At 53.8% G+C, this 11,176-nt stretch overlaps 4 protein-coding genes across 4 annotated transcripts; 1 reads left to right on the top strand and 3 right to left on the bottom strand.

Moving 5' to 3' along the window:
• Nucleotides 1-568: 568 nt before the first annotated feature.
• BDZ83DRAFT_752548 (Gon7 family protein) lies at nt 569-898 on the top strand (the record flags this gene model as incomplete). Its single annotated transcript, XM_060514216.1, has 1 exon — nt 569-898. The coding sequence occupies one exon, from the start codon at nt 569-571 to the stop codon at nt 896-898; it is 330 nt and encodes a 109-aa protein (XP_060364532.1).
• A 256-nt stretch (nt 899-1,154) lies between these two features.
• BDZ83DRAFT_578615 (vacuolar sorting protein 39 domain 1) lies at nt 1,155-4,524 on the bottom strand (the record flags this gene model as incomplete). The annotated part of the gene is made up of 4 exons (XM_060505146.1): nt 1,155-1,740; nt 1,793-1,901; nt 1,954-4,380; nt 4,443-4,524. 4 exons carry the CDS (start codon nt 4,522-4,524, stop codon nt 1,155-1,157), a joined length of 3,204 nt encoding a protein of 1,067 aa, XP_060364531.1.
• A 799-nt stretch (nt 4,525-5,323) lies between these two features.
• Nucleotides 5,324-8,074, bottom strand: BDZ83DRAFT_578588 (SPX domain-containing protein; the record flags this gene model as incomplete). Its single annotated transcript, XM_060505143.1, has 5 exons — nt 5,324-5,469; nt 5,522-6,299; nt 6,355-6,699; nt 6,751-7,918; nt 7,992-8,074. The coding sequence occupies 5 exons, from the start codon at nt 8,072-8,074 to the stop codon at nt 5,324-5,326; spliced, it is 2,520 nt and encodes an 839-aa protein (XP_060364530.1).
• Nucleotides 8,075-9,073: 999 nt separating this feature from the next.
• On the bottom strand, nt 9,074-10,951 carry BDZ83DRAFT_578478 (major facilitator superfamily domain-containing protein; the record flags this gene model as incomplete). Its single annotated transcript, XM_060505127.1, has 4 exons — nt 9,074-9,322; nt 9,462-10,034; nt 10,188-10,647; nt 10,791-10,951. 4 exons carry the CDS (start codon nt 10,949-10,951, stop codon nt 9,074-9,076), a joined length of 1,443 nt encoding a protein of 480 aa, XP_060364529.1.
• Nucleotides 10,952-11,176: the final 225 nt, after the last annotated feature.

Below are 11,176 nucleotides of genomic sequence, written 5' to 3'. Positions count from 1 at the left end.
GGTCAGCTCCCGTCAGATTTCCCATGTCACAGATGGCCATGCTACCTCACCTACCATACCCTGTCCGCCAGAACCAAGGAACGATGTCTACTGCTCGACAGTCTAGCGCATTGTGCGGCGAACCAGCCATGAGGTTCCAGCATAATTACATAGTAATTACTGCCCTGAGTCCTTTTCTTCTGCCCCCACCTCATAGTCCTGACCATGATCCATCCCCCTTGTTCCCACCACTGACGCGCCGCGGGTTGCGACCCTGGCACGACCTGGGCGGGCGCATCCATGGCTCATTAGTAGGCTTGAGGGGGGCCGGCAGGCGGGCTGACTTAGTGTAATCAACCCCGCAGTTGTTCCAGGTTCCATCTTCAGCGGGACATTGGATTGGGGCCAGCTGGAATGGATGGAGGGAGGGGCAATTGTTCTTTCCAAGCCAACCCCAACGAGCCGCACTCAATTTTCGTCATACCTTTTATTTCCCTTGTTTTTGGCATCATCTAAATCAACATATCGCAACAACAGTGTAGCCATCCATCCAACCCACGAAACCACGACATCCCCAACTCAATAAACAATGGCAGACACAAACAGCACCGCCGCCGCTCCGGCCCTGCACTTCTCAGCAACCTACCAATCCCCCACAAACGAACCCTTTACCTTCTCCGAATCCCTCCCCGCCCCGCCATCCTCCGCGCCCGGCGACAAGTCCGCCTACCTCAACGCCCTGCGCAAGTCCATCAACGCCGCCCAGGAGCACATCAACAAGGAACTCACTGCCCGTATGGAAGAGGATAAGGCCAAGGAGGCCGCAAAGAACGGTGGCGCCACCGCAACCAAGTTGGCCGTCGACGAGGCGCTCGAGGAGGAGAATTACGGCGAGGAAGCACCCCCCTCAGACGACTGAATCAAAAGGGCGGGAGGGAACATAAACAAGCAAACATCTCGTTTTTGTTTGTATTTGTTGTTGTCTTTTTCACGGCGCCAATCGTACATTCTGTGCCACCTATATACGGGGTATTGCTGTATCATGCTGCCGCTCTCAAAAACCCAAGGCTATGCGAGTACCAATATGTACCAAGAACAAAAACACAAGCAACGACACCAAAACGCCTCAAACTACCGCTCGACAGCCCGTCCGCCCGTTTCTTGCCAATCCTCGATCACGAAAACCTCCGAGCCCAGTTTCCTGCCCGAGAGCTTTGCGGTCGCTGCGACGTCGCCGTGTTGAAACACGCATAATGGACCACGTTGTTGTCCGGAAGAACCGACACCACGCTTCGCCCCAGCCTCTTGTGGCAAGCGCCGCATAGCCGCTCTTCAGTGATCGTCACCCTTCTGTTGCGCCCACCCTGACCGCCCGGTATGCCGTCGCCAAGGAGCAGGAGAGCTTGCGTCGATACCAGCTCCGTGTCTCGCAGCCGAGCTACGATGCGCGACTCGTTCACGACGCTGTTAGCAGACCGAATTCTGCCACGGAAGTATGACTCGAGATCGCGAACAGGAAGATCGTCAGGAATCAGAGAGAGAGTTGATGCTGCCGGTAGACGCGATCCGTGCCTCGACAGTAGCTCGAGAGCCGGGTCATGTGCTGGTTTATGGGGTGGCGGTGGAGTCAAGTATAGCGAAAGAAGGGTGTGGTAAATAGATGGAGCCGAATCCTCGGGATCACCTGCTGATGATGGGCGTCGTGACTGGTCTGGAGACGAAGGCCTAGAGTCTCTGGACTTATGTACGATATTACAATACCTGAAAGAAGTGATTAGCTACGGTCGTATACCACTAGAGATGCGGTACTCACTCTTCGGCTTTCGCGTAGTTCTTCATCTTGAAGACGTAGATTTCCAGTGCCTGCTTGTGCGAGCCCATGTTGCTCAGCACTATGGCTTGAGCTTCGTAGAAAGCAGGATCTTGACCGTGTTAGTTGTGACTGATACAAGCCATCGAGGGGCATCCACTTACCGTCGCGTGGGATGAGGCTGAATGCCTTGCTAAGACTGTACTGGCTGCTGGTCTTGAGGAACTGCACGAAACGATCCATTTCTGCATCCCATTCATCGTCCCGTTTCTTTTCCTTCAAATGCTTGATAAACAGCTCGACCAGACGATTGTGGAAATCCGGAGTTGACTCGTCAAGCTCGGAGATGATGTGCTCCAGGTACTGCACCTCTAATCCTGGATCAATCCCGCCCAGGAAGCGAGCGATCCGGCCACGGGGTAACGTCTCGGCGTTTTCAGAGTCTGCGATAAACACTTCCATGGCCAGCTTTGGATCCGCTCTCAAGGTCCATTCCGAGTACTGCAGGATGAGATCAATCTCAGACGGCGGTAGCGTCTGAAGATAGATAACTGTCCTTTGTGGCCCATGCAAGCCTGGTGCAGCCTCGTCCGGTGTCTCGGCAGTTCCAAAGCGCTTAAGAAGCTCAAGCGCCTGCGAGTGAAGCTTCTTGCCGCTGAAGAAGTCAACCAACTCGTTGTATCGGCTGTGTGAAAGCAGTGCCTCGTTAACGACGTCTGGATCGCAAAAGTTCGGGAGACGGAAAAGGGGCCCAGCTAGAGCAGGCCTGGTCATCATGTAAGTCCGGAACAAAGCGGTGTCGACAATTCGCGACGTCCTCCGGATCTCTCCCTCGAGTTGGCTCCCCGATTCATCATCGTGCGAGCCGGACATGAAGCTCTTCATTGTCTCTTCATTGGAGCCATTGGTATCTGTCCGCTTCAGCTTGCCAGTGCTCGGGTCGATGACCCTTTGTAGACGCGTTCTTGTTCCGACAAGATAACCAGCCAGAGATGTGACAGCAGCCAAGAGCTCCTCGCCCTCAAGCGGTAGGTTCTCTGTGGGTTTGCTTCTGATGCTCCCAGTCTCTTCGACATCTGTCGCGTCTTTCTTGGATATGATCGAAGCAGCATCTGGTTGCACCTGTTTGCGAGAGCCCATGAATAACTTCGCAAAGCCAACGCCTCCTTTTGCCGGGGATGCGGGTGTTTCCGCTGCATCTTCCTTGGCCTTATCCCCATTTGTTTTCTGCTGCGGTTCCTCCTCACTCTCCTTCTCATCGCTACCCGATTCATCCGGTTGCGCTCCGTGCGCCCAACCAGACATCTCCCCGGCAATGGATGGCGGGAAAAGCTTGAGAACTCGCTCAGGCGGTGCGTGAACATCGTCTTCGTTGAAAAGATCCATCGAGTCGTAAAACTTTTTTTGCTTAAACAACATTTCAGCCTTGAGCATTTTGACCTCCCGGAGAGTCTCCTTCTTGTTCCGGAGGAGGGCGTCCTCAAGCATGTTAAGGATGCTGACGGCCTCGTCAAATTTGCCCTTTTCTACCAACTCATCGATTTGTGAATCGTAGTCGGTAGCCCCCATTTTCCACACACATCGGTCGCTGGAGATGTGAAACCCCTTACCCGCGTGGGCGAGACTGACATTAGGTGGCGGAAAGTGAAGTTGCGCCGCGCCTGGAAGGGGTATGGTCTGCAACAGGTGCAACGTCTCTGGATTCCTAACTTCAAGCGAGCCTTTTGACGGAGCTTGCAAGGCCAGGATGTATGGGTACGAGTAGCCGATCTGCTCAGGAGCCGCTTGCCAAGGAATCTGTCGTTTTTCAACCGGCTTTCCTTCGTCCGTAATGAACATGGAGTTGATATCTTTGGCCAGCAGCAATTCGCCTTCGGCAAGCTTCGCAGCGAGCGGCTTGGGCATGTACCCTCCGAGGCCCATATAGCCCATTCCAGCGCTGCTCACCGCTCCGAAACGACTAGCCTGCCCGCCTGACGCCGCGGAGCCTGGGCTGTTGATATCTTCGACCTCATGGGTGACTACGTCGACCAAAACGTATCCCGCGTTCATTCCGCATACGATCTTTGTCGCGCTGGCCCATGTGACGGTTCGTATCGATTCCGGTAACGTGACTTCCCCAACGTCGGCGCTCAGCTCGCTTTCATGCCAGCTCCATAGCAGCAATCGACGACGGACAGCCACCGCCAGGCGACTTATAATCTCTGGTATTCCGGTTGCTGCATCTTTCACGATATTTGATGTGACGGCAAAGCAGGTGGCGTTCTTCGTTCGCGAGAGAGTCTCCAGGGGCTCATAGGTTCCGAGGTCATGGAGGGATACGTAGTAATTCGACAACGACACAAGAGTGTTTGCCTCTTTGATCACCGCGAGCTGCTCAATGGCCCTGTTCGAGAACTTTTCTACCTCGCGCAGCAGGTCCGTAGGTTTCTTCGGCTGTTCTGTCGTCGGGTTGGTTTCGGTTGCGTCTTGCGAACCCGCCGTGGTAGGTTCAGAGGAGCCATTGGCCTGGGTCGGCGACGGAGGCGGTAGCTCGTTGAGGCGGTAGATGCGAAGAGCTCCGCTGTTAAGGCCTACGAAAACACGATCGCCTACGTCAATTCATTAGATGAGGCTGCTCTGGTGAGAATTATGCGACTCGGGAGGAGCGCACCATGCGCGAGGATTGTCTCAATCTTGGACTTATCCCGTTGCTTTAGCTCTATGATCGGCCGAGCTGTAAATGCCGAAAGCATGGCGACTGCCAGCTCACCGAGCGAATATTCTGTGTGTTTACTATACCCTCATCAGAAGGGTGTTTCGTAGAGGGAGCGCCTAGTTTGTCACAGTAGAGCGTCAAGATGCAATCATGACGGCGCGCGTGTGTGAGAGAGATTGTTGAGCTCCAGGTATCGGTTCGGGTATGGCTGGGCGAAATGCGCCGTCTGGCGGTACGTCAGGGCGAAGTCTCCACAAGGGAGCCGATGACCTCTTTCTCTGCCCAATCCGGACTAGCGTCGCTGCCACCCTTCCACCTGGAGCAACCTGTCTCCACCTCCTTCAACCTGTGCTGTTTACAGAATCTGATTGGCTGGCGGGCTTACCGGGGTTCGCAGAGCATATTGGCGTCACATGCATAGAAGCTTACTTTCAACATCATTTCATGTTCACTACGTCAGAACATCTCACCATTCCACTTGCAATTTAGAAGGCATCAGCTGAAGTTGGGATATTCAGCAGATACCTGCATGTGTATCCTGGTCCTTGCCTGAGTAAACGCATTGCAGTACCATTCTATCGCTTACTCCAGTCTACCTTACATACAAAATGAGAGCAGTAAAAGCTACCAACCAGAAACCAGGGAAAAGCCAAGTGTAATATGTGAACCGGTGTCTATGTTCCGACCGCAGGCTTCCCTTTGGAGACCCTTTGGATTTATGCCCTTTTTCAAACAAATCGAAGGAAACGCAGCCCAGCATTCTTTCCTTTCAGGCATACGATACAGAAATCAACGACCAAATGCCTGTACGTAGCGGCCACGTAAAGACAAGACCTTTAGTCCAGCCCAGCGACCCTCATGAGGCCATATCCCAAGGACACGACGACGACCAATGTGAGAATACTGCTGGGCACACCTCTGCTGATGAAATGTTTCACTTGGAGGTATCTCTGGCCCGTCGGGTCTTCCTTCATAATAGCAGCTGGATCGTTGGTCAGTAATCTGCCGGTGTTGGGGAAGCTGAAGTAACTCACTCATGTTGGGGAAACCACTTGTAGGCAAACCCATGGCGGCACTGCACATCAAAACACCACCCATGACCAACAAGTTCGGATGGGGTTCGTCCATGTTGGAGCCAACATCAAACACCAACGGCAGGATAATCAGAGCTGCGACCGTGTGGCTGATGAAAGTGGCGATGACGAGGATAAGGGCTGAGAAGACGACGAGGACAACGTAGAGACTCATACCCTCGACCTCCTTGGTAACGACGCCAGCAACAGTGTGCAGAAGGCCAGATGACTTGACGGCCTTACCTAGAGACAAACCTCCGGCAGCCAGAATGATGATGGTCCACGGGAAGTTGTTGAAGTCCTCCTTGGTCAAGATACCAATGCCAAAGAAGAGGACGATGGGGATGATGGCGATAACACCCATGTCACCAAAGATGGACTCCATCTGGTGGCTACCGCACCACAGGCCAATGGTGATGAGCGTGACGATGGAGACGAACCATTGGATGCCTGTGAACTTTTCCTTCACAGGACGGATCGGAGCAATGGTGGTTCCCTTGCTCGGTTGGAATGTGATCAATAGCAAGATCCAGATGAGGAGCAGCGAGACGATGCCGACAGGGATGACGATGAAGAACCACTGGATCCAGGTAGGCGCGGGTTTCATGATACCAATAGCGACAACATTCTGCGGCGAGGCAATAGGGGAAAGCATACCGCCGATGTTGGAGGCGAGCGCGATTCCCATGATGACAGCCTTGGACATGTTTGATTCCGAGGGCAGAGTTCGCAACATGGGCTGCAGCACAAGTCAGTGGTGATATCAAAAAAGAAGAGGGCGAAGGAAAACTAACCTCAATGATAGAGAAGCAAAGAACTGGCGCAGCTACGTTGCTGATCAACATGCTAGCAAACGCCGCAACGAGCATGTTGGCAATGAGTACAGTGCGTGGAGTGGTTCCGGCCTTGCTAAGGACAAACGTCGCGAGTCGCTTGTCAATCTTGCACTTGGACAGAGCCGCAGCCAGAGTGAATCCACCGAGCAGAAGCATGATGACGGGTGTCCACATGGCCGAGAAGATGTAGGCCGTGGTGGCCTTGGCATCAAGCCTCCTGTAGGGCTTTTCTTCAGAGCGAACGACAGTCAAAACGACGCAGAGGAAGGGTATCATGAGCGACGTAACGAATAACGGAATGGCCTATCTTGAGGTTAGCATCGACCATTTGCATTCAATCCAGAGAGAACTCACCTCCGTAGCCCAAAGGATGCTGACAAACACAAGCAACGCCAAGCAGTTCTGTTGCTCGGGCTTCTCCATGATGGGGAGGAAAAGGAGAAGGAGGAAAACGCCGACAGCAATCAAGAGAGTGAGCAGAGGCGTGTTGGCAACCCACGTCGGCACAACAAAACGGCCTACGGGAGTGACCACCTCCTTGGTGATTGGGGCAAGCTCATCATCGCCCTGCAACCGCCTGGATCCCGTCGCTCCGTCCCTTCCCAGGAGCCCTCTGCCCAAGCTCGCAGCCTCTGCGCGACGCTCCATACCAATCATGTCTCGCCAGACAGTGTTACGCTCCCAAACAACGTGTTCGCGGAGGTGAGATCTCAGGTCTCGCTTGGCAAGTCCCTCGTCGCCTTGAGTCACAATCTCGGCGTACGCCTTCTCCATCTTGGAGATGTTCTCCTCGATACTCTTGATGTTTTCCGGCTTGAAGGGGTACGCTGAGTCGATGTTGGCAGTCATGTACTTGACCCGCAGTTCCTTGTCGAGAATCTTATCGAATTTCTTCAAGACCTTTCTGAAACCCGTCCGGTTCAGTTGCACGTACGACTTGAGCTCGCAGAGCGAGACGTAGAGGCTGATGATGCGCTTCTTAAGCATGATGCCTGAGGAATAGAGGAAGGTCTGATCCGGCATCTCGTCATTCGCCGTGCTGTACCGCCGCAGCGATCTTCCCAGCGTCAGATCGGTTGAAGCAGTCATATCGGTGACCGAGTGGCCCAGATTCGGGGCAGTCTTGCGTCTGCCGCCGCCAAGGCTTGAGCGACTCTTCGTCAAGCCGGTGGTTTCATCATCGTCCTCATCATCGTCACTATCCTCCATGTTGCCATCAATCGAGACGGAAGTTCTCCTTCCGTTGACGGAAAGTCCCGGCCGAGAGGCGCTGCCGAATGAACGTCTGGGTTCGCCATCGTTTTCGTCGTCCTCTGACGAGTGGTTGCCAACATCTCCCAAGAGTTGATTGACTTCGTCGAGGAGCTCGCCCTCCTTGGATACGTAGAAGGAGCAAATCTTCTCCAATTCTACACCAAGCGCACGGCTAAACACATCTTCGGGTTCTTCGTTTCGAATAAGAGGTCTTGATTCGACGTCGCCTGTGGAGGTTTGGTGGACTGTCTTCTCGAGTTGGTAGATACTGCAACGCAGAGTTAGTTAGTCACCTAGGTCTTAAGGACATGGCGCGGCCAGAGGAGGCGCTGGGTACTCACAGCTTCTTTAGGTTGCTGTAGGCAATGTAATGACTGCTCCAGTCCGGAACAGCATTGAACTGGATGCTGTGTGAGAACTTCATATCGTCCTGTTCGTCGAGCCACCGTCTCTTCCAAAGTTTTTTCTCTTCTCGTCGGGCGTCAAGGTCCTTTGCGGCCTTCTGAGCGGAGATGTTTTTGTAGTCGGCAAGCTCGTAGCTCTCAACCTGAGCAACGGTGGAGTTGCTGCTACTGTTGGTGGAGCTCCCTCCCCGTTCCCGAAGGCCTGTAGAAGGTTTATCGAGGTCAATTAGGACTTGTGGGCTTGCAGTGCCTGCTTGGTGGGTAGAGGAGGGATTACGAAGATCTGCTGGGGGCGGTATGGTGGCAGAAGGGTCGCGTGCGACTTCTTATCGGGCGATTGGTATCGGTATCGCGAAGCTGGTTCAAAGGGTCGAAATGGTGTTTAAGCTACTTGAATAGCATCCCGCGATTTCCTGGTGGCTGCAACACGTGGGGAAAGCGTTGGTCAACCTATTTCCCAGCTTGATGTGCGAGCCGCGTGACGATATAATTGGTTTCATTTAGGATTAGCGTAATCCAGTTCCACGGGCTGCCATCTCCCAAACGAATAGTGTCGATGTCATTGGTTGCTCGCCGCTCGGATGGAGCAGACAGAAGGCTCCAGGTTTGCGCCATGGCTTATGTAAGGCAGTGACGTGACTCGCATATGCTTCTATGGAGATATTGGAGATAAGGCCATAACCGTTTCTTCCACTAACCTTTACCATGTACCTTACCGTAGCGTTTCCCGACACCTACCTTACTCGACTCTGAACATCCCTCCATCCTGATTTTTGTCGGCGGAAGTGAAATGCCATTTGTTCGTTTCTAAACATCTACTTGCTTATCTATCTTTTTCTATCTCTAATGCCCAAAGAACATGTTTCGAGATCCAAAGTCTGCCCAAGTCCAAACACGCATCCATCATTTATAAGAATATTCTTTCCAACAAAGCTGACTTGCGAACAACCAAAGCCTCGCGCAAGGGTATCATTTGTTAAATGGTACAGGCTCAACAAGTATCAATAACACATCGCTGCTCACAATGAGTCCCGGAGTCTCGCCCGAAACCGCTCGCAGTTGTATTGTAGCCAAACCACAAGTGGGATGGTGGAGACAGACGCCGCCGTGATGAGCCACTTGGCGCTACTGTTGCTGGTGAGAGATTCGAAAACATGCTCTAACAGGGGGAACAACGCTCCAGAGGGGTATCGTAAAAGTGCAAGCGACGCGCTCGATGCAACAGCGTGCTGAGGTGACAGGTCGATGATGTACACAGCCGAAGTCATCTACAAGGCTCAAGTCAGTTATTGTTGGATCTTCTCGCAGGTGGCCTCGGATTCCGTGCCCCCGATGCTCGGTCTCCGGTCACATATCTGACTCTCTACGGAGTACCCGTACTGGGACTGAGATATTATGGGAACTCACGGTGATGGCGAACAATCCACTGCCAATAAGGTAGTTTCCAAGCAGGGGCACCAGGTAGGACACTCCAGGCCTGGCAGCCAGGTTGTAGATGATCAGACCGACCACGACAAGGATAGCTGCCAGATTGAGAAGTGGGAGCCGGTGCTCGGGCAGCCTCTCCCCGCCGCGAGCCAACCTCTTCACGACGACGTCGGTGAGAAAACCAAAGATGAGAAGACCGGTGAACATGCCAACACCCATGCCCGCGAATGCCAGGCCTGCTTCTGCGGTGTTGAAGGAGTACACTGCCTTGTATGTCATCGGAACGTCAATGTACAACCACACCTGGAGGCCGTAGAAGAACGATGTTACCAGGATAGCCGGCAGGATGCTCGGCTCCAAGATGAGGGAGAACGGGCGGATCGCGGCCTTGCAGAGCAGCTTTCTGAGAGACTGCTTCGGGGCAATGGTCTTCTCATCGCTCAGTTCCATCTCGAGGTCATCGGGACTGCCTAACACAGCGTACTTTCGCCGAAGGACCGGGAGATATGTCTCGCACATGAACTGATAAGTCAGAAGAGTGCTGATCAAGCCCTGTCTCACTTGTCAGCATGTCACTCAGGGTTCACACACGTTGTTGGAGACTCAAAACGCAGCCCTTGGTCCTTGATCGAAGCCTCCCAGGACGCCTTTTTCCTCCATGAAACGATTCTCACGAAGACGGCGTTAGGAAAGAAGGTAGCTTACCATCACAGCAAGAAACCCAAAGCAACCTCTCCATCCCCAAGCCTGGGCAATCGCGCCCCCGAGGGCCGACCCAATTGCAGGACTACAAACACTCCCGAATGCCATAACCGACATGGCGCGCGCACGCTTCTCCTTGGTCATGACATCCGTCGCCGTCCCGGTACCCTGGGTAATCGGGCTCGCGCCGGCGCACCCCGCCAGGAATCGGAAGACAATGAGCCACTCAGCCGACGGCGCGACCATGCAGGCCAAGTTACACGCGAGCAGAACCACATTGCAGACCTGGTAGACGGGCTTCTTACCAAACGTCTCGCTCAGCGGCGCGAGAAGTAACGGTCCGGCGGAGAAGCCGAGGACGTAGGCCGAGACTGTCAGGTCCGCTAGCGTGGGGTTGTCCTCGATCTTGAAGTCGTCAATCACCTGGTCCAACGCGGGGGTATAGACTGCAGAAGCCAAGGGTCTGGAGGGGGGGGAAGCGCCGTTGTCGTTAGCGTTTTTTGGTTCTTTAGTTTTCTCGCGGTAGCAGCGGCGCGGAAAGCTTCTCCCCAAGAAAATGCGCCGCTGCATGTCAACCATGTGGACAGGGTGGGATGAGCCACTTACGTGACGCAGGTGATGAACGCTACCACCAAGACGTGCGTCCACTTCTTCCTAGACGACCACAAGACCGGGTCGAAGGGTTCACGCTTTTCCAGTTGGGACGTCTTTGGCGCGAGGCTTTGATCGGCAGTTGCTTCCGCATCCGCATCCTCATGCTCTTCCATTAAGAAGCAGGTGACTTCTTCTGGGGTTTTGTCGTCCGAAGACCGCCATTCTGAACTCTCGACGGCCTGTTTTTCGGCAGGATGCGGGCCTTGTACGGTGCCGAGCTGGTTTGACGGCATACTTTTTTTTTGTGTTGTTGAGTAGGTCGTTCGGACGTGACGTAGAGCCCCGTCAATGTCGCGAGAGCTTGCTGATCTTTTCCCTTGTGACAATCGGCGGTGGTT

Source organism: Colletotrichum acutatum, assembly GCF_030867785.1.
Source record: "Colletotrichum acutatum strain CBS 112980 chromosome Unknown BDZ83scaffold_51, whole genome shotgun sequence".
Classification (NCBI taxonomy): domain Eukaryota; kingdom Fungi; phylum Ascomycota; class Sordariomycetes; order Glomerellales; family Glomerellaceae; genus Colletotrichum; species Colletotrichum acutatum.
The sequence above is the reverse complement of the archived record's forward strand: the minus strand, read 5'-3'. Positions and strand labels throughout refer to the sequence as shown.